The sequence below is a fragment of the Pectinophora gossypiella genome, chromosome 10 (assembly GCF_024362695.1).
Source record: "Pectinophora gossypiella chromosome 10, ilPecGoss1.1, whole genome shotgun sequence".
In the NCBI taxonomy this organism is placed as follows: Eukaryota; Metazoa; Arthropoda; class Insecta; order Lepidoptera; family Gelechiidae; genus Pectinophora; species Pectinophora gossypiella.
This window is the reverse complement of record NC_065413.1, coordinates 15,940,254-15,963,199: the sequence shown is the minus strand read 5'-3', so window position 1 is coordinate 15,963,199 and position 22,946 is coordinate 15,940,254. Positions and strand designations below refer to the sequence as shown.

Genomic DNA, 22,946 nt, shown 5'->3' with positions numbered 1-22,946 from the left:
AACTAATTATCTCAGTTTCAAAAGTAGAACAGCATTTATGAAACATAAAATACTAAACGGTCATAAAAGTCCGTTGGGAAATCTTGAAAATGTTTTAAAACATACTATGATGCAATTTGTAATACACGTGGACAAAGTACAGTTAATGAGCTGGAATGGAAATAAATATAACACCAGAGCAGGTACCTAGTAAAAAAATATACACCTATTTTATATAAAATACATAATTTTAAATCAACACTTATTAAATTTTATTAACCATCTGTCGTAGTTTGGACGAGAAATGACCTTAAAAATTTTCTTTAGATATAAAGGCATGCAATGAGAGAACCGAATTCAGCTAAAGTTATTAAAAACATATTGATATAGCTTTACATTTATACTGTCCTACAAAAACCTCGAGAATAAAGTGAGTAGTACGTTGTACCAAATACAGATTCGCCCAAAACAGCGTTACATAAATTTAGGTCACACACACACTTGCGAATTCAACAGAATTTCAGTCATATCCGTTGATGTGAATGAAAATACATTTTCTGGAAACGTGTTATTGGCGATTGTATAAATTGCGGCTAGACTTTGTTACAATAGAAATCAATCATAAAATAAACGCATAAAATTTACAATGTTGGCTATGCTATTATAAACTAGCATTAGTTTAGAATAGCATTATGCTTTTTGGGGTAAACCACCTATTTATAAGAGAAGCTTTTGTAGGTCTGTTACATGTTATTTAAATAAGTAATAACGCCAATGAGGGCCTTTCTCCATAAATAATATAGATGATGCTGAGAATTAACGTGATAATTACCCATTTTCTCATTATTCAGATACATAATTATTCAAAAATACAATAGAGAAGCATTATAAAAGTAATTGTTGCTTGATATTTGGATTATTATGTATAGAATTATATTGCTATCAATATTGCTTCTCTTTATTTTGATCAGAATATTCTTAATAATGTGTGGAAGATGTAATTATGCCTGGACGTAATAAAAAGGGTCATAATTTATAAAAAAAAGCATTTATTTCAGGCGATGCCCATAAAAAAGTTACACACAGACAACATAATTACATTACACACGGACAAAAAAAACACACCAATTAAGAAAAACAAACAATTAAAAGAATTAAAAGGCCACGTGGATCGCATTCCAGTGCCTCCAAAAAGGGCAATCTGGCTTATCTGATAATGCCTTCAGAATGCCGTTCGGGCTACATCTCACTCTGCACATCAGGGAAGCGATTCGTTTGCGAATGATGGCGTGAAAGCCATCAACACGCGCCGCCGCAAACATCCCTGACGCGCTACAGTACCTAGGAAGACCCACGAGAATCCTAAAAGCATTATTATACTGGACGCGCAGAGAGTTGATGGCACGCTGCGTATAGTACCCAAAAACAAAGATAAAAGATGCATAATGTCTGTTATCCGTGAAATTAGAAGGTTAAACAAAGGAAAGTTTTTGCAGCGCCATCTATATAATTTGAGGAGCGTAGCCCGGAAAGTCCCTCATTCAAGCGGTTATCTTTCAATATCCATTGCTTTACATAAACTGCCTATATACGTCCCACTGCTGGGCACAGGCCTCCCCTCAATCAACCGGAGGGGGTATGGAGCATACTCACTTAAATATTTGTACGGTCTTGGATAAGAGTTGTTTATATTATATTATTCCTTTCTACAACATGGAATACCTACGTAGATAGAATAACATCCTGTCAATCGGCATCGGCATTTCGGAATACGGATACTTACGGCTTCCTTATTGACGTTTTGTTTGCTTCAATATTGGCAAAATGAACCTTATGACGTTCAAAGAAAGAAAAAGAAAGAAAGAAAAATCTACTATATAGGACACCACAGACACGGATTACATATATATACATTATAATGACATCACATCAAAAGACAACGCACACACGAAATATTTTCTATATAGAAACATGGAAAACGAACACAGAACCTTATATCTAAATTTCTAATTTTGATATGTGTATGTTTCGTTGTTCAAGTAAATAATTTATTAAAATACATTTCAGTCTCCACAATTGAAATCGGCTATGATGGGGGTATCAGGAAAGTTGATCGATGGAGTAGTACATCTTACTAAGCAAATGGCTCATGGAGCAATGCACGAAGCCTGCCTCATCGAAGTCATCAAAACGGTCGAAGAAGAAGCCTTCCTTCTCTTGGGTAAAGTAAAAAAATGTGTCTACAAAAACGACAGTCGTGTACAAGAAGAAGTAGATAAATATATTCGTGAAAATAATGCCACTGTTCTTGATGTAAATCAAAGAGCTAAAGACAAAGATGAGAAAGAGAAAGATGAAGTACTAGATCATACAGAGAAAGATATAGTTGAAGTTACGATGGATAAAAGAGATAACGCAGAGAAAAAAGAAGTCAAAAAAGAAATTAAAGAGGGGACAGAAATGAAAACGATATTGAGAAGAATGTTAAAGGAAAGTAAGAATCAAGAAGGTTTAGACAAGAAATTCAAAGAAAATATTCTAAAAATACAGAAAGAATTAGGAGAAGAATCTAATGCCCTTGGTGGCGATGGAATTAAGGTTGTAGATTAATAATAAAAATGACATTGACCTAATTAGAAATAAAATAAATGCTTCTTAAAAATATATCGAATTTCATTTTATAATGATACATTTGCAGATTATTTTAATTTTATAAAAAAGATATTTTTTTTTACTGCAATAAAAAAATAATTTAATCTATATCTGAACATCATTATTTTAGAAAACTCCATTTTAATTATAATGATTGACTCAAATAAAGACATATAATATTAATAATTAATAGTCCAATAAATATATGTTTCCAAAAGAACTGAAAAGAATTGTAGCATTTAATCACCTTCACCTAAATAAACACGGCAACAACCCACTTTCCCGAACCACATTCACACAAAAACCGGCGCAAACGCACATACACATTAAACCAGAAACACTTCACTGACAAGCGTCTGATGTTCTTCCATTAAAACTTGGATTATTGCCAGGATAAAAAATGTAATTAGAGATAAGGGCGTTCACCTTTGAAGTTACGCGGGTTAGGTGTCATATTATGACTCTCTTTTTGCTGAAGAGTGAAGATCTAAGGACGATATGGCCTATTGTGGTTGACATTATAAAGGTCGTTGATGGAGCTATGGATGAAATTTTTCAATGTGACGGAGTTTTATTGGAGAAATCTGTATAAGGTCTAACCTAACAACAACCTTCAGGAATGGAACGCAAGCCAAGAAGAAGTCTTATTAAAACGGATCGGGTCAAGCCAATGAGGGACTTTCCAATCGGCGCGCAAAAACACGATAGATGGCGTTGTTAAATTTTTTCTTCGTTTGAACTTACAATAACAGACATATGCATCTTATATCTTTGTTTTTGGGTATAGATGATGACCCTTTTTATTACACCCAGGCGCAACTACATCTTCCACCCATTATTATTCTGATCAAAATAAAGAGAAGCAATATAGCAACATCATTCTATACATAGCGGAATATTGCATTGAGACAAACCTGCAAGGTTTAGCAATGCGATTCAATTATATCATTATGTAAAATGTTTTCAACAATAAATAAAAAAATAAAAAATAATAATGATACAAATATCATGCAACAATTAGTTTTATATTATGCTTCTGCCATTACATTACATTTTTGAATAATTACGTACCCCAGCAATGAGAAAATAAATAATTATCACGTTAAAAATGAACAACGCCATCTATAGTGTGTTTAGGGAACGTCGGTTGGAAAGTCCCTTATTTAATTTGCAAATGATTATGACTCGATTATGACAATGGTTGTTGTTGTTGTTTAAATTCGCCTTATATAAGGCAGGCAAAGATCTGAGGACCATACAGCCTTGACTTTAGTAATTTAATATTCGAAAATCACGATCAAAATAGGCATAAGCCTTGTCTTCAGTTTTCAATATCCAATTTAGGCCAGTGCCGTGACAACAGTTACAGTGACAATGGTAAAAATGTATGAGATTGACATGATACCTCATTGATTGATTGTGTTGACAACCCTAATTTGTGTCTATTGATTGCCAACTATTTAGTCTTTTAGATTGCGACAAGATTTTTTAAGTATGTGTCTTGGTGTTTTTTTTTTTTTTTAATAATATAGGCCCACGTTTGATAACATAGGCCCGATCTCGCATCTCCTAAACATCACTATTCGGAAGAGTTTCAGAGAAATATACCTACTTTCTTGTGTCGCGTAATTTTTTTGTAGTAGGGTTTTAGTTTTTCTATATTATTTTTTTTGTCTTATAACTGAATCGTAATCACTATATCGTTGTTTATTATTGGAGGCGATTACTCCACCGACAAGAGCGTAGCTCTTAAATAAAGAGAGAGAGAAAGAATCATTATAATATTACGATGAAAAGACTTATTCCGGGCTAAAGAACTTCTACTTTACACATTTATTATGCGCCATGATTCTAATTACGTATTTGGTACGCATTTAGAATTGATTGTCAGTGATCGATATGATCTCAGGAATGTTCTTTGACTGTGTGTTTTATAGCATACCATCATTTATAGAATTGTGGCGCGTGATTGCAAAGATCACTAGATATTAGATAATAATGATGAAATTCAATCTAATATTAGACCAAACAGCCTCTGTGGTCTAGTGGTTAGAGCGTTAGGCTCACGATCTGAAGGAGAGGGTTTGCTTTCCTATGGGGACATTGCCGAAATCACTTTGTGAGACTGTCCTTTGTTTGGTAAGGACATTGCAAACTTAAAAACACCACCAACCCGCAGTGGAGCAGCGTGGTGGAGTATGCTCCATACTCCCTCCGGTTGGTTGAGGGGAGGCCTGTGCCCAGCAGTTTTTTTATTGGACCAAAGCAAGCTAAAAATCTTAAAGCTTCTATAAGGTACTTAGGTACATGTTCTGTACAATTAGTAGTTATATTTTCCTATATTGATAAAGTTTTACAATATCTACAGTGAAGCCAGTGCTGTGATGTCTTCTCACTATACTAATGATAGTATTTTGAAACGACCCACAAAGATTAACTTCAATTCAAAGATTAACTTTTGCAAACAACGCGACACATCAACAAAGTACATTTGTCTTTACCAAGAAACTCAATTTCCCAACGCAATTTTTCGTCTGACTTATCCTTTTTCCTAAAAACACAGAGAAGGATACTCAACTTTAAATAAACATTAAGAATAAAATAAACATTATCTAATAGTAGTACCTTGTATCGTAAACAATCGGGATACGATTACGTCAGCGACCTCTTTTAACGCATAAATAGTTCACATTTGGATCCCATAAAACTGGATTAACCCACATAATTTGGTACTACGAAGATCGATACGGCGTTTGATACTTTAGCTTCCAAACGTTTTTTCGATTCTGCTCCGCACCACCCAAATCCCCTGGTAGTTGCGGCTTCCGAGTACATTCCGCTTAGGGACGGTACTGCAAAGTATCGGCGTCCGAAGGACGTAATATACGATCCCGACGACCCGATTACTCTAGCCATAGAGGCAGCCAATCAGCTCGCGACACCAAACACTTCAGGTCCCCGATACCGACCCCGCCGGCGTGGTCGACTATTTCCCTCATTCAGCGCTTATCGCTATCGACCCACTAGGGTCGATTAATTCTTTCAAATATTTTTCCTCTCAGACGACGCCCTGAGCCGAGGTCGCGCCCAACTGGGCACCCTCAGGCCTGTTGTCTTAAACGTTGTACCGGGTGAGAGAGCCTTCAGCGCTCCCCATTTGTCCGGCCAAGTAGTTAATGCCATCTGCGGCAAATCTACAATAAGTCACGTTAAAAAAAAAAGTGTTTGATACTTTTGATAGTCAGCTTCGGGTGATGAATGGTATTTGATCAACCGTCTTCTTTTCTGATTCTCTGTGGTTCGCATCTTCGGCGCTATCCGCGTGTTTTTTTTTTATTTTTGGTGAAAATTACGCCACCTTGAGACCTGGCTCATCCGATAACGCACATCAAGAAGTAAAAATCTGGGTTGCCTTAGCCTTAGCTTTAGCCATCAGAAAATAAATTTAAAGCTATGTGAAGCTTACTTTATGTAAAAAAGCTTATTATAAGATCCTAAATGATAAAAATGTCTGGTGTTAAATGTGTTCCTCTAGTTATTGAATTGCTTGTAATGTATACCTACATTGACTTAAAAGATGTGTTGCTGTTGCAGTTTCTTGTCATTTCTTCTCCTCAGCCATAACACCTTGCGAAATGATGTAAATTCAAAAATGTTACATTGACCTTCAACAAGTTTATCCATGATAATTGCGTTGAATAAATGATTCTGATTTCTGATTTCTTGTCCTACCCTGCCTGCCTGCCTGAAATAAGAGTGGAGAAAAAATTGCACCATTTAGTAGTTCAGATAACCTGATACTGGTACCTATAATTATTTGATATGATGTTGTTGTCTTTTTGTTGTGGGTGGCGTCCTTTTATAATAAACTTTTTCTATTCTATTCTTTTTTTATATATAAAAAAACATGGTTCGCAACGAATAATATGAAGGTACACACATTGCAATGTGGTCCAGTCATTTGTAATTTGGTCGTATATTGGAAATAAACAATATTATTATATTTTTTGAAATAAATGAATTACCTACTTTATTTTATCTGTTTTCAGTTTATTCTAACCACTAGACCACGGAGCGTTAGGCTCACGATCTGGAGGTCCGGTTTCGATTCCCGATGGGGACATTGTCGATATCACTTTGTGAGACTGTCCTTTGTTTGGTAAGGACCTTTCAGGCTTGAATCACCTGATTGTCCGAAAAAGTAAGATGATTCCGTGCTTCGGAGGGCATGATAAGCCGTTGGTCCCGGCTATTAGCCGTAAAAACACCTCCACCAACCCGCATTGGAGCAGCGTGGTGGAGTATGCTCCATACCCCCTCCGGTTGATTGAGGGGAGGCCTGTGCCCAGCAGTGGGACGTATATAGGCTGTTTATGTTATGTATGTTTATTCAACAAATTATAAATGTCTGTGTGTATAAACTTTGCAAAAGTTCACTTTAGTAGCATCCAAAAGTTCGCTTACAACTATACTAACATCCTGTTAGTAATATGGAATTCACGGAATAGTATGAAATAATCATTCCGTATCTATAAGGAAAAACCTAAATTTTATATTTAAGAAAGATTTCCAGAATACAGTATTGCTTTTTTTCTTTCTTTCTATATTTGTAGTATTATTTTATGTTTTATAAAATAAAAGAAAATGTTGAATACATGGCAGAAGAGACTTAGAGTAGAATGCTTTTGCCACTGTTAGTACAGTCATGAGCAATATAATGTACCCACTTTAGGACTCTGTCGCACTAACATATTTGACATTTAGTGAGACTTACAGTTCAATTGGTCAAAAAAGTTAATGTGACATGGTACCAAAGTGTATACATATTAATGCTCGTGACCGTACACACAATATTTTATATATTTTGTTATGTTATGTTGATAATATATAATTTTACTCTCATCTCAATCATTCTCTCGGCGGCAGGACTTTAATTAAAGTTTCATACACCGCCATTGTTAAGTCTTCACAGTACTATGCCAATAGCACTATTATTACTATTCGCCTGTTATTAATATATGCCAAGGTTTTTGCTGACGCTATCGACATTAGATCCCCATGAGTAATGTTACTAAAATAAAGTCACTACCGAACACTAGCGAAGATTAAGGGAAACACTTATTTTTATGGGTTTAGATTTGACTTTATTCAAATAATATTCTAAAGTTAATTCCACCCACTCCAATCCATCTACGGACAACCAGACGTCGGCGGGCATTTCATCCTTATATTGTGGATATACCATTAATCAGCAGTAATTGTTTTGCCTCTTCCTTTTTGATGCGAATAGCAAAGGACGAATTATCTACCGTCGTCTGTTTTTCCAACTCGTTATAATCTGGGAGTCTTCAAGGCTTGAGTGAATATGCTTTTGCTAGGTAAGCTTGATCCACGTCACTTACCTATCAGGTGAGATTATGGTCAAACGCAATCCTATATTATTTAAAAGTATGTATGTAGTCGTTACATGAATCATCTCATGGAAATTTGGCTGCTCAATAATAACCCTAACACCAGTGTTGATGAGGTTGATAATCCGCCTTACATCCCACACGTTAATGTTGTACTTTTTTTTAAGAACGTCTAGAGCCCTGTGCTGAGGTTTTTCTTGCAGCTTCTTTTCCCTGGCTATTGTAGCGATAAAGAAGAGGAGTCGCTAGCAATTAAATAAATTTAATGGGAAATGCAGTTTTAAGTAATTTAAATTATTATAAATTAACATGAACATAGTTAAAAGGTAACAACAGTAAAAAAAGGAATCGAACCTCACCTACCTCCGTTGATCAACGAAAGTTTTTAAAGATTATGCCAAATGGAATACCAATCTCAGAAACGATGCCGCGCGGGGCTTTAAGAATTTTGAAAAGGCTTCCTAAATAAATATTCACAAATAGCGGAAATAATATTTAAAAAAAGGTTCAGGAATATAAAAAGGAACACAAAAGCAATTTGGTTCTTCGCAGCCGTAGTTATTCCGTCGATCCGTCCGTCTCGTAGGGACCGTTGAAGCGATACAGCTTCGGGTCAGGAAACGGGTAACGGCAAGTGACAAGAACCGCAGAGTCGGAGCGATCGTAGCGACTTCGCAGTCGCAACTCGAATCATATATAGGATCCGTGGGGATGGGGCGGCTTCGCACACGATGTAGCTCCAGGTAAAAACCAAAACCCAAGGGGATTTCCCTTATCTACAAAGATAAATAATAAAATAGAAAAGAGGAATCAAAGAAAAAGAAGAAAGAAGAGCAAACCAACACGAACTTACCAGGGAAAATGAAATACTATAATTATATCACCAGAAATTACGTTTTACGTTTCACAATTTAAACAGCACATTTAAAAACACATACAGAACATTAAATTAGATTTTCCAGATAAAATACAAGAAAACCAATAGTCAGCCACAAAGAATATCTCTCAAATGTCAAGAAACAAACAAACAAACCATGGAGACAAATTCATATTTCAAATTTTAAATATAGCATACGTCCAAAAAGCCAGAAAAAGAAAACTTGATAAGCAAAAAGATTGCGCTGCAGCAAAATTACGCTGCACTATACAGGTTGTGAGGAGCTGCAGTAGTTTTAGGCGGATGAGACATTCGTTATGTAAAAAATTACGATTCAAAGTGTTACCTACTAAATAAAGATATTTTTGAATTTGTTTTTGGACATGATAGAAGAAGCAGTAAATAAAACACTTACCAGCATCAGTGAAGAATGCAGAATGTCGACTGGGGCTGGAGGGTACGGAGGCAGATGCTGACGTGAGGAAGGCCCTTTTAACCTTCGTCCATTTGGAGGGCCGAGGGGTGCGGTGCTGCGGAGGCCTGGCCCCAAGCTCCAGGGAGCGCTGCTTCCGTAGTATTGGGTGAGATGGCTCGGATTCTGATGGAATGGAAACGAAAGGGCCATATAATCTTTGCTCTTCAGATTTTGCAAATATTTTTGATGCCAGTTGCTTACTTACTTTTCCCCATTACCTTTAAAAAAACTTTTTTATACATTATACTTTACATACATTTTATGTAAGTATATACGTATTTCTAAATTATTATAATCATTATTTGTTGCTTTTAACATAGTTTCTGCAGATTTACTCGTAATAAATTTCTAACTTTTTTTGCACTGTCTATCCCGTCCCGCTTTTGTTTATTATGAGTGCAATAGCAGCTTTGTATTGTATTGTATTGCATTGCATTAAATTACATTACATTGCATTGCATTGTATTACATGATAAGACGAAAGTCATGTTTAATGACCTCGTCGCTCCGAGACCTCTAACCGTTGATGATTCAACCAATGTATTTCCCATCATGACATACGGAGCCGAGACATGGACACTAACAGTGGGGCTAATCTGTAATTTAAAGTCGCTAAGTATGTACGTACGTACGTAAGTATGGAAAGAGCTACGGATGGAGATAGAATCCGAAATGTTCCAACATAGCTAGCATATAGCATAGCATAGAAAGTTAGCAAACTGAAGGGGCAGTGGTCTGGCCACATTTGACGCAGAACCGACAACCGCTGGTGCATGGCGTGTTCTGAAGTGGAGACCACGTCTAGGGAAACGCAGTGTGGGTCGACTCCTTGCGAGATGGCGGGATGACTTGCAAAAGGTGTCTGGAAGCGTTTGGATACGTCAGGCTGAGGATAAGCTTTGTGTCTCGTCTTGGAAGTGGCCTATGTCCAGCAGTGGCCTGCTATGGGCTGATGAACACTTACCAAGCTCTTCAGAAGACGGTATAGTCAAGGTCAGCGCAGGAGGCGCATCACTGTCTCCACCGTCGCTGAACGAGCGTCTTCTAGTCGGAACCACGTCTGGTGAACTCTTAGACCCTCTGGTCTTCTTCTTGACAGACTCCCGGCGAGTCTGGATGATGTCCCTCATCTTCACCCAGGGACTCTTGTGGAGTTTGTTTGGAGATGGCGAGGTGGAACTGTCGTCCTGTGGTCGAGGAGTTTACGTTATTGGAGACAGAATACGTAGAAAGAAAGAAAGAAGATTTTCATTCTTAGGGTTGGAATCTTCTTCTTCTATTGTGTGGGTCGTGAGGTGGATTACCAACCTCATCAACCCTGGTGTCACGGTTATTATTGGATTATTGAGCCGCCAAAGGCCCCTGACATGGCTCATGTAACGACTACTTACTTACATCAGCAAGTAGTAACCAGGACCAACGGCTTAACCTGCCTTCTGTCGCATGGATCATCTTACTTTTTGGACAATCAGGTGATCAGCCTGTAATGTCCTAACCAAACTAGAGATGACAAAGTGATTTTTGTGATTTGTCCCCACCGGGATTCGAAACCGGAACCTCCGGATCGCGAGCACGACGCTCAACTGCTGGACTACGGAGGTCGTTAATACCTCCGAAAATGCATTTCTCAGGAATGTGAGTTTCCTCATGATGTTTTCAACCGTCACCAGATGATGACAAATGATTTCGCAAAAATCGAAAAAATAATGGTTAAGACGCGATTGAGCCGTGAAATTGAAATATTTTTTTACAATGTATACTTTTTATCATTAGTATCTACACAATTTTAATAATAATAATAATAAAATAATGAATGCATGCCAAAGAGAGTTATTACCTGCGTGGGCGCATGTAAGAATGTGTTGTCGTTCTCGTCACAGCGCAGCATGCTCTTGCGAGAGATTCCTGAAACAAAACATACGTTGATGTACAGTCACGAACAATATCATGTACCCACTTTAGAACCCTGTCACACTATCATATTTGTCAAATAAGTGAATGTATCATGGTTTCAAAGTGTATACATATTAATGCTCGTGACCGTACATCGATCGAATGTGAACCAAATACCCACACTTCACCGAGCTTTCTATAATGGTCTATGAATTGATGACGTTCGGTATCTGAGTGCATCCCCAAATATGCCTCTGTGATATCTCTTCGCGGTTTACTCGACATATCTTTGATCATACAAACTGTCTGCGCAGGAGTTTACGTTACCGACTGGGATTAATATTAAAATTATTTATCGTCTGTGGGCTAAATGCGGTTGAGAAAATCTCTCCTTTAAATAATGACTTGTTGACTGCGTGTTATTTGCATAAACTGATATTAAAATCAAAATTAAGTACTGTGGGTTGTTGAAAAATTTCAAAATTTTTTGAGTGTAAAATAATAGCGCGATAGCCTTGTTCGGAGAACGCATGACTCATATTACGTATGGTCACGGGTTCGAATCCTGGGCCGGGCTTTAAACCACTGAATTCGACTTTTTGAGTTTGAATTCATGTTCATCATCATGGTAAAGAAAACCAGGTATGCTCAATCCTATGACAAGCCGCCATTGCTAGCCCTTTGACGACGTAAGTGATACCACTGTGTTACCATTAAATTGGTATCTCCAACATTCCAAGGACGTAAATTTTATTATTGATAATGAAGTGAATTACTGATAATGTATTTAATTATTTAATTATAAAAATCATTAAAACTGTAAGTAAATCTGTGTACTAAAAGTTCAAAATTTTCTTGCAAAGTAAATATAAAAACATTGGTTGTGGGTAATTTAATTTTAACAAAATGGCAACGCGGGGTGGGATGACGTCAGCTGGGCCAACCTTGAAATGTTAGCTGTTACTTTTGAGCATACCTGGTGGGTTAAAAAGGCCACATTGAAGCAATACATCTAATAATATTGCTTTCTTTTTATACCATGACTGACATCACATAGTTTCCAGGATTTGTGGATATTAGTGCCAATTTTAGCACTGAATTGTATAATACAATTTGTAAGCCAACACATGAATAAATGTTTTGTGCTGCGTTAGATGCTTCACATTTCTGTTTGCTTGCCAAACTGCTGTGAAATACGGACGATACAATAATTTTATTTGACAATATCTAATTTGGCCCAATCATTTAGGGGAAATGTGTCGGCAACTTATTTATGATGTGCTTCAAAAGGCATAAAGGAGTCTTTCTAACGTACTTTGTAATTATTGTGCCTGTAGGGTGTCTCCTTATAAAATATATAGCTTCTGTAGTTTAGTGGAAAGAGTATTGGCCTCTCGATCTGGAGATCTCGGGTTTGATACTATGTACCCGCTATTATTATACTTAAGTACAAAATGTTCCTGTACCCAAAGGTTGCCTGGAAGAAATTGCTGCATGAGCAATAAGGCCGCCTGTTGTGCTTTTTTGTGTCCTGTATTTTGTGTCCATTGTGCTCAATAAAGTATTTTATCTATCTATCTATACTCCGCCTGGACATATTACAAAAATACGTTATAGGTATTATTGTAAACATGGTAATAGGTATGATGTATATTGGAAAGTCCTTCGGTATCTACACCTAATGATGACTCAGCCATTGCGTTTTACGGTCATAACGAATGACACATTATAATCATAATTATCAAAACTAGATATCCAGGTGAACTTCGTATATCACCCTCTTCAAAATTTTCTCACCGTTCAAAACTTCCCTGGACTTCCCTGAATATTTTAAGACTAAAATTTGCCAAATTGGTTCAGCCGCTCTTGAGTTTTAGCGACACAGGATTTATTTTTTATCACTACATAGTATAAAACAAAGATGCTTTTTCTGTCTCTATATCCCTATATAATATACGCTTAAATCTTTAAAACTTTAAAACTTAGCAACGGATTTTGATGCGGTTTTTTTAATAGATAGAGTGATTTAAGAGGAAGGTTTATAATGTATAATAACATGGAGAAATACTGTTATTTTTGAGGTTTTTAATGTGATGTCGTAAATATTTTTCATTTTTTCCTCAGCATTGCACCCGAGCGAAGCCGGGGCGGGTCGCTAGTATATTATTTAGATAGGTAGTTCTTTAAAAACCGGACCTGTCAAATCTTAGGTAAGCGAACCCTGTGAAAAATAAGATAAATCTAGGGAGATGATGATGATTATAGATAGATAGTACCCACCTGAATCCAACCTTAACTCCTCACACGAAGAGTTAGGAGTAAGAGACAGGGCGCTGCCCGGAGTGAGGCTAGCGGAGTCTCTGGGCTCAGGGTTGGCCAGGCCAGGACCCGGAGACGGTGAAGACCCCGCCAGCGCCACAGCCCCGACCATGGCTCCCGCGGCCACGGCCCCCGCGGCTCCTGTTGCTGGCCACTGAGCTTTCTCCCATCTGAGGATGAACAAAGTTAACTGTCATCATCATCAAATCAATTCAAATCAATTTCAACAATGGCCACAGTACAATTCGGGCGGCCTTATTGCTCTAGAGAAATTTCTTCCAGGCAACCATTACGCCATTCTTTTATGCCATAGTGCGAAAGAGGGTGGCCTCGCTGTGGCATAGGACGTGGAACAGCACCAACGGTCTCCTGGAGATTGTAGCCGGGCGGGTCGATGGCCCTGTGCTTAAACACTGGGTCGGTGTCCATGTTGTTGGGGCTTCGCGCACGTTTTAGACGGAACAATTTTCTTAGAGGAAAAAAAGAAAAAAGGGTGAAATGATAATATTATATATTCCACACTACATTTCTGCCATCTAATTTAATGTTGATTTTGTGTTTTTGTGTTTTTTTATTGATACGTAAAAATTATTAATGATTTTTAATTTTAATTTCTTGTTTATAATTTTTATGTATTTGTACTTTTATTTTTTAACAATTTTTTTACTTATTTAGTGTTTATTATTATTTATTTTTTCTATGGACATTATTATGGTCTGAAATAAATTATTTGAATTTGAATTTGAATTACCAGGAACAAACATTTACTAAACTTGGATGCGGGATGGTGCAACAAGAAATAAATACCTAATAGCCTCTCTCTTTATTTAAAAGCTGCGCTCTTGTCGGTGGAGTAATCGCCATTACTCCATAGATAGGGCGTGTAGAACGGTGGTTGCCCCAATCGCCTTCCGTTCCGCAGTACATAAACTGCTTATACGTCCCACTGCTGGGCACAGGCCTCCCCTCAATCAACCGGAGGGGGTATGGAGCATACTCCACCACGCTGCTCCAGTGCGGGTTGGTGGAGGTGTTTTTACGGCTGAAAGCCGGGACCAACGGCTTAACGTGCCCTCCGAAGCACGGAATCATCTTACTTTTTCAGACAATCAGGTGATTCAAGCCTGAAAAGTCCTTACCAAACAAAGGACAGTCTCACAAAGTGATTTCGACAATGTCCCCATCGGGAATCGAAGCCGGACCTCCAGATCGTGAGCCTAACGCTCTAACCACTAGACCACGGAGGCTGTTACGCAGTACACCGACCAATTTCTCAATCGGTGATGTTCTAGCTAGAGCCCTACCAGTATCCATTTCCTCGGCTTCAAACCAGTACTGATACCACTGCTGCCCGGCATCAGGGGTGCGCTTTTGAAGTAGCGGCGCCTATTCGTTACGTCACAAGATCGTCATAGAACCTAAGTAGCATTTTATAGGTTAGCCCGTCCCAATGAGCTACCTACTACGTTCTACTAATCCTACTGACTGACTGATCTCTCCGACCGATTTCGGCCATGGCCACCACTTCGACTCCTAGTCGGCACGACGCTGATGCGCCCGAAGATGGCTTATGTAGCCTATCTTTACAGTGAACTCCCGCGCACAGTGAGGGCACGTGAGCACACCGTTTTGGTAATTATAATGAATAGCGGCAGGGGGACGGGCCTTCAACTCATCACGTTTAGCGTCGAGGTCTGCCGTGCGCTGCTAATCCTAATAGTAAACTAAAGTCAATATAATAAATGCTCTATACATGAGTCATAACTAGATTCATCATAGAGTACTTTAAACTAGCAAGCATGCATGAGTCTTTGATGAGATTGGTGTCAGGATCATAGTAAGTGAAATTCCATGATCTCTGCCTACCCCAACCGGAAATAGGCGTGATCTTAAGTATGTACGTATCTTAAGAGTTTGTACTGAAAGTTATCTTCTAATAACTTTGGCTAAACCCCTAGACATAAGTTAGCGTGCGTTTATGCATGCATATTTTGATATTTTATCGTTATGAAGAACCGCAAGGAGGCCGCGATAGTAAAACTATTGCTTTCTCTTTCGTGTGGGTAATAGGGTCCATGACCAACGTTATTAACCATAGTGTCACGGTCCCTATTGAGCCGCCAAACTCCCCTGATATAGCTCATGTAAATACTATATACTTAAGAATACCCTTTGAGGTGCAAATCATCTTACTGCCGATTCGGGTGATCAGCCTGCAATGTCCTGCAATATGAGCACCTGGAAACTAACCCTGGACCACCAGATCGACAAACCGATTTGAGAACTTAATAGTTAGAGTGACCATACTCGTACCTGTTTGTTCACACACACACAATAAACAAAAACAATGATGCTAATTCCTATTAAAACCATCTAATTCTATTTTAAGTTATATCTGTCATTTTCTTATCCGCCGAAAAGGAAAGGGACGGGTAATCGACAAGCATAAAATTTATGGAAGAGAAATTTAAAAAACCTGTCCATAATTTTATATTGGCCAATAACCCGACATAATTAAGTAGACAGCACAACAAACGGATTGCATACCAGCGAGATGCTTATTTTATTCGCACGGGTTATTCATTCATTTTAAAATTAACTTGTTGACAATCATCTGTCCCTTTCCTTTTCGGCGGATAAGAAAATGACAGGTATAACTTAAAATTATTCTGTATAGCATTAATAAGACTTGTCAATTAGTTTCATTAAAATCCGCCGACTTCTTTAGTGCGCGGATTATCAATTTAAACATATTTTATCTTAAGACATGGTTTTGTAATACACTGAAATGATTTTGGATTTTGACGTTGAGTTGAATCATATTATTATCAAAAAGTTTATTTCCAAATTCATCCGACCGACAATGGGACCCCTCTGGCGATTTCATCCCCCTAGCATTATCGCGTTTTTTACAGGGTCCACTTACCTTATTTGGAGATTTGACAGATCCTGTTTTTTACAGAAGCGACTGCCTGTCTGACCTTCCAACCCGCGAAGGGAAAACCAGCCCTTTCCTCACGATGTTTTCCTTCACCGCTACCTAGTACATGACCCAATTCATGATCACATGCGATATGGTAAGCTGCTGGAGGAATCGCCTTTTATAATGGTCTAGCAAACTGTGTTAGTGGAAAGTGCATCACATCACTAATTTAAGAGCCACTCTCTTGTCAGTGTAGCGTCCTCCATGGTCATCATCATCATCAGCCCATTAACGTCCCCACTGCTGGGGCAAGGGCCTTCCCTATGGATGGGTAGGGAGATCGGGCCTTAAACCATCACGCGGGCCCAATGCGGATTGATGGTTATTAAAGACTGCTAATGCAGCCGGGACCAACGGCTTAACGTGCCTTCCGAAGCACGGAGGAGCAAGTATTGTAGGTACATATGATTTTTGTTTACTTCCAGTCCAGCAAAGACGCCTACTTTACTATTTACCCACGAAGCTCAACACAGAAAGATTTATTTCGTAAACTGAAGGAAAATGGCGCTCTCGTTTATGACGAAGTGCATTCTAATAGCGGATTTATGTTCTAATTAAGTATGTCATATAGTCGCATACCAAACGATACAGCTGATGTTTAGTGCTGTAAACATCATTATAATTGATTTACTGTAGATAAATCGCCAGAGCGGTATGCCGTGGTATCCCAGTTGGTAGAACGCTTGCCTCTCACTTTGAGGTTGCAGGTTCGAATCCAGCACAAGCCTAAACCAATGATTGTCGAATTTGTTTTCGAATTCATGTTTGGATCATAAATGATTACCACATGCTCAGCGGTGAAGGAAAGTGATACTTACATCAGTAAGTAGTAACCGGGACCAACGGCTTAACGTGCCTTCCGAATCACGGAAAGTTGGTTTTAGGGTTCCGTAGCCTAATGGCAAAAAACGGAACCCTTATAGATTCGTCATGTCTGTCCGTCCGTCCGTATATCACAGCCACTTTTCTCCGAAACTATAATAGCTATACTGTTGAAACTTGATAAATATGTGTATTCTGTGAACCGCATTAAGATTTTTACGCAATGATAGAAAAAAACAAACAATTGGGGGTCTCCATACATAGAACTGAAACTCAAAAAAAATTTTTTCATCCAACCCAAACGTGTGGGGTATCTATGGATAGGTCTTACTACGAACTAAAAAAAAACTTTTATATTATGTTACTTGCTGTTACGGAACCCTTCATGGGCGAGTCCGACTCGCACTTGGCCGCTTTTTAATATGGTTCAGTGAGTTCAGTGATGAACCTCAGAATCACGCTAAAGAACTGTGCATTGGTATCTTTAGACTCTAATGCATATTATAGGCGCGAATAATGTTTATCTATACGTAAAATATTATTGAAAGCGTTATTCTAGCTAGGTACGGAATCATAAAATATAGTTTACACTTAAAGTCAGGAACTAACGACTATGTAATAAAGTTCTATTTTAATGTTTTCACTGGCAGAACGTTATTGTTACGTGTGTAGAATACCTATTACGTCATATTATGTTGTTCTTCTTGTCGTGTGGGTTGTGAGGTGGATTACCAACTTATCATCCCTGGTGTCAGGGTTATTATTGAGCCGCCAGAGGCCCCTGACATGGCTCATGTAACAATTACTCACTTACATCAGTAAGTAGTACTAAGCGGGACCAACGGCTTAACAGATCACCCTGTAATGACCTAACAAAACTAGGGATCCCAATGTGTTTTTTGAGATATGTCCCCACCGGGATTCAAACCCGGGGCCTCCGGATCCTGAGCCCAACGCTCAACCACTGGACCACGGGGGTCGTTATTTATACTGTTGAAAACATAAGTCGTGTGCGTCCAGCAGTCGTCATGACCTCGTCACCTGATTGTCGGAAAGTAAGATGATCCGTGATTCGGAAGGCACGTTAAGCTGTTGGTCCCGGTTACTACTTACTGATGTTAATGAGTAGTCCTTATATGAGCCATGTCAAGGGCCTTAGGCGGCTCGATAGTAACCTTTACACCAGGGTTGACGAGGTTGGTACTCCACCTCACAACCCACATGATAGAAGAAGGAGAATTGATTGCCTCATATGTGTTAACAATGTTCAACCGGGTTAACCAGAACCGGAATCGGACCGGCCAGATAAGGCGAATGCTCTTATGACTGCGTCAGAAAATAACGTGTTATCTAAAAATCACAACATAAAGCAACACGAACCTCTTTGATAAATCTATTATAAAATATTAACACATTTATCAAACCTCACCTGAACGCCGCTTTCACTCTTGTCCACTTCGAGACCTTGGACTTCTCCACTTCCTTAGAGAACACTCCCTCCGATCGTCTCCTCAGAGGAGTGCCTGGAGGGGCATCGCTGTCCTCCCCTCCAGCTGACCTTGACCTTTGCTTCCTCAGAAGTGACCCTCCAAACTTCCCATGACCCCTCCACTTCGACCCTGACCTTTTCATCCGACTCCCAGCGATGGAATCAAATATCACTTGCCCGTATTCACACTCCAATTCAGCATCTAAGGCTTCGTTTATCAACTCTATCTCTCTTGTTTCCGATTTCAACAACTCATTCTCTTTATCTATTCTCTTGTGAGCATTGTGGAGTCTCTTCAAATGGTTCACATCTCTCAATCTTTTCATCAGTTTACCGTGTTGTTCCTTCAAAGTCACGAACTGATCTAGCAATTCTAAAAGCCTCTCTAACTGATCGAGAATTTCTAACGTTTCTTTAGTTTTGACGGCGACATCTTTGCCTCTGTTGGAGACAGGGTCGTCTTTGTCTTTCAGTCTTTGAAGCATGCTGTTGCAGAAGGCTTCGGGGTCTATGGCTTCTGGGTCTGGACTCCAGTAGTCTTCTGATGTGGGGCCAGCGGTACATGGCGAAGATCCTTCGGCATCAGAAGGCGTTTGAGGTTTGACGGATAATGAAGCAGGTGGTTCTCCTCTTCGACGTTTGTGTAGGGAGGTGCCACTGGGAGGCAGTTCCGCTTCTTTGTCTTTCCGTTTATCCTCGCCATCGATGACGTCACCCTCCTTCAGTGACGTCATAATGTTTCTGTCTGTCTGCGCTATTTATAAATGAAAATAAACGCACGTGCACCCGTAGTCTCCGAATGAGTGTTAACGGAATGCATTTTTTTTTCGAATGCTTCGTGAATCACTTACGCATTTCGGTTGCTTTAATTTTCACTGACTTTGATTTTGGAACTTTTATTTATTACTATTCTAATTAAATAGGTAGTAAGTATATTAAATTATTTACGAGTCTATTTTTGATTATTTGCGAGTAATTGGAGTGTAAATTAATAATTATCATGTCAAAAATTAATTGACTTTTTTTACACAAATATAACTAACACAGTAAACACTTTCACTTTCTTCACAAGCTGACATTTTTATTACACAAAAGACAATTTCACTTTTACATTTGCCTCAAAACACATTTTAATTATTACATTTAATGCAACTTTAAATAGAAATGTATTTATCAGTACGGGGATATTGCGTTAAACATTTTATATGAGACTAATTTAAATATGTACTTAGTTTAGTTAATAGGATGTAAAATTTTCGAAGCCGCCTAGAGGCGTACGCGCAGCGCAGGGCGGGCGGCCGACTGCCGATCGCTTCCGAAGATCTCCGAAGAAAGCCGATCGCTTCCGAAAACATATTTTTAACTCCACAGAAATTTCTTCAGCTTTCTACCCGTTGAAATATAGTTCTTCTAACTTCGTTTTAAGGTGGAATGTCAGTTTGAATGGGAAATGCCACTAATACTTTCCTAATGTTGAGACACGGATACCGCACCGGGCCCATTAACCCATTTTTGTTGTAAAAGGGAAATAACGAAAACCTTGTGTTACTGTCTTGACTACCGAAATTAAAATTTATCGATTTTCTATTCCGAGTCTATTTGACAACATAACATAACGTAAGCTTACGACTGTATCCCAATTGGGGAATACATAGAGAGATACAACCATCGCAAGACGAACTAAGTATCCACACCTCGCCGAGCTTTCTGTTAGCCAACGTGATAGGCTGCGAGCCGTATCGCCGAGCCAACTGTGTTAGTGAAAATTGCACATAAGATAAATTCTTCTTCTTCTATCGTGTGGGTTATGAAGTGGATTACCAACCTCATCAATCCATGAGGTTGGTAAGATAAATTAATAACTCATTTGTGCAAGTCCGGTGCAGGAGTTCGAACCATTATTCGTTATTATTATTTGTAAGTCGTTTCCATATCTCGGGAATATGAAATCCCGGAATTTTGAACGCGTGTGTGGGGCCGAAGTCAACACTATACTAGTCTATTATTCATTTTTGTAAGTCTAATCGTGCAGGACTGAAGGGGCAAGTCACAGGAACTGAAACCTGGAACCTGACAGAGGGCAACAGTAACTGTCAGTGCTATTCAGAGGCGGAGGACAAGAGTTCTAGTACGGCTTTGAAATAGCTTACTCTGGGTGCCTTCCTACTCGCGTCAGACAGTTTTGCGGAGCGGAAAACAAGAGGGAAACCACTGCCCTATTTTTTCCTATAAAAGTAGCATGGAGAATGCTACAATGACAAGAGCGTGGTTCTTAAATTGGTGATCTGAAGCATAAATGGAAATATTACATAACATTTATATGTACCTCTATTTTTGTACTATAAAATTTCAGGCACTTTATACTCCTTTCATCAACTAGATACAAAACTTTTTGCTAAAACACCAAAAAGAGTTCCCCGACATTAAAAAGGAGCTGGTACAAAAATTCTTCTTTTAAATTCTTGCCAACGTTTTCTTAAAAAGAATATTTGCTATCTCAAAAACAAAGAAACTGACAGACAAAGAAATTCTTGTTATGTAGAACGTTTGTGTTCGTTATTTTGGATACGTTTTTTTTTCTATTCAAAATTAAAATAAGTGATACAATGTCAAGGCGGGCGGTATCCTAACGTTGGTAAGAATTGTTTTATATTTTGCATCGTTTTATGACTTCGTAAAATGGCGTTCGGGTCTTAGAAATGTGGAACTTCTTCAAGTAAGTATTGCTTTAGTTTCTAAGTATTTAGATCTAGATTGCGTCTCTAAGTTTTAAAAGTCAAAATGTTGTATGATCCCATGACCCGAAAAGTATGTACCTTTATCGTACCTTGGCACTAACACTTCCATGTAACCTACCTAAGCTGTGTGATAATTTACTGGAATTCTGTTAAATACACCTTTACATTTGCTGAAGATGCATTAGGGAAGCAGTTGATAGAACGCTTGCCTCTCACTTTGACGTCGCAGGTTCGAATCCAGCATAGGCCTAAACCAATGATTGTCAAATTTGTTATCGAATTCATGTTTGGATCATGTGATTACCACGTGCTCTGCGGTGAAGGAAAACATCGTAAGGTATGCCCAACCTGTATTGGGCTGGTTTTCCCTTCGCCGGAGGGTCAGACATAGTGCCTTCTGTAAAAACCGGACCTGTCAAATCTTAGGTTAGGTAATACCCTGTGAAAACCGGGAAAATGCCAGGGAGATGATGATGATTTGCTGATGATGATAGCACCAGCGCTGCAGCCTCAACAAACATAGTTACAAGGTTCGAAACGACCGTAAAATTAATATGGGACAGGCAACCATGTATAAATCCCACACCTGGGATGTCGAGAATGGCAAAACTACTTGAATCCCTATTCGAAGCCACATTTGATTCGAAATTCGAAGATGGGTACGATGAACCGGCGAGCATGAAAATATTAACACCTTTCACCTTAGCAAATATGAATAATTAACGGTACAGTCACCGCCTAACTAATGTGACAGAATCATAATTAAGTACTTATTTTATTATTGTTTTGGTTTTTGGATTTTTTGCCTGTCAGAGGGCAGCAGGAACTGTCAGTACTATTCAGAGGCGGAGGACAGGAGTCCTAATATGGCTTTGTAATAGACTACTCTGGGCGCCATCCCACTTGCGTCAGACAGAGTACTGCGGGGCGGAAGGCAAGAGGGAAACCACTGCCCTATTTTTCCCTAAAAAAGTAGCATGGAAAATGCTGCACCGACAAGAGCGTGGCTCTTAAATTGACGATGATGATGAGTTTTTGGGCCTGATAAAAGAGATTTATGATACAGGTGTAAGTGAAGAGTCGACAGACAAAGGTCTAAATCACATTCAGAAAGAGAATGAAGACTTTGATGAGAATGGAAGAAGTGAAAGTGTGTCAGGATCGTAGTAAGTGGAATTCCGTGGTCTCTGCCTACCCCGACAGGAAATAGGCGTGATCATAAGATGACAAGATAATGCATGTATGTCTGCATGTATATGATGAACCGTATGGTGACAGGAGATCCTTTGACCCATATAATGGGCCATC

General features: G+C 38.8%; 1 protein-coding gene across 3 annotated transcripts in view; it reads right to left on the bottom strand.

Annotated features, from left to right (window-relative positions):
• Positions 1-20,190, bottom strand: part of LOC126369928 (microtubule-associated protein futsch) — a 61,214-nt gene extending 41,024 nt beyond the window's left edge. For all 3 annotated transcript variants that reach the window (XM_050014523.1, XM_050014525.1, XM_050014524.1), the window contains exons 1-5: positions 18,841-20,190; positions 13,568-13,776; positions 11,232-11,299; positions 10,359-10,581; positions 9,335-9,517 (exon numbers count right to left, since the gene is read on the bottom strand). In XM_050014523.1, the coding sequence (XP_049870480.1) occupies positions 9,335-9,517; positions 10,359-10,581; positions 11,232-11,299; positions 13,568-13,776; positions 18,841-19,634 (1,477 nt within the window). In that variant the 5' untranslated portion in view covers positions 19,635-20,190. The remainder of the gene's footprint in view (positions 1-9,334; positions 9,518-10,358; positions 10,582-11,231; positions 11,300-13,567; positions 13,777-18,840) is intronic.
• Between the last annotated feature and the right edge of the window lie 2,756 nt (positions 20,191-22,946).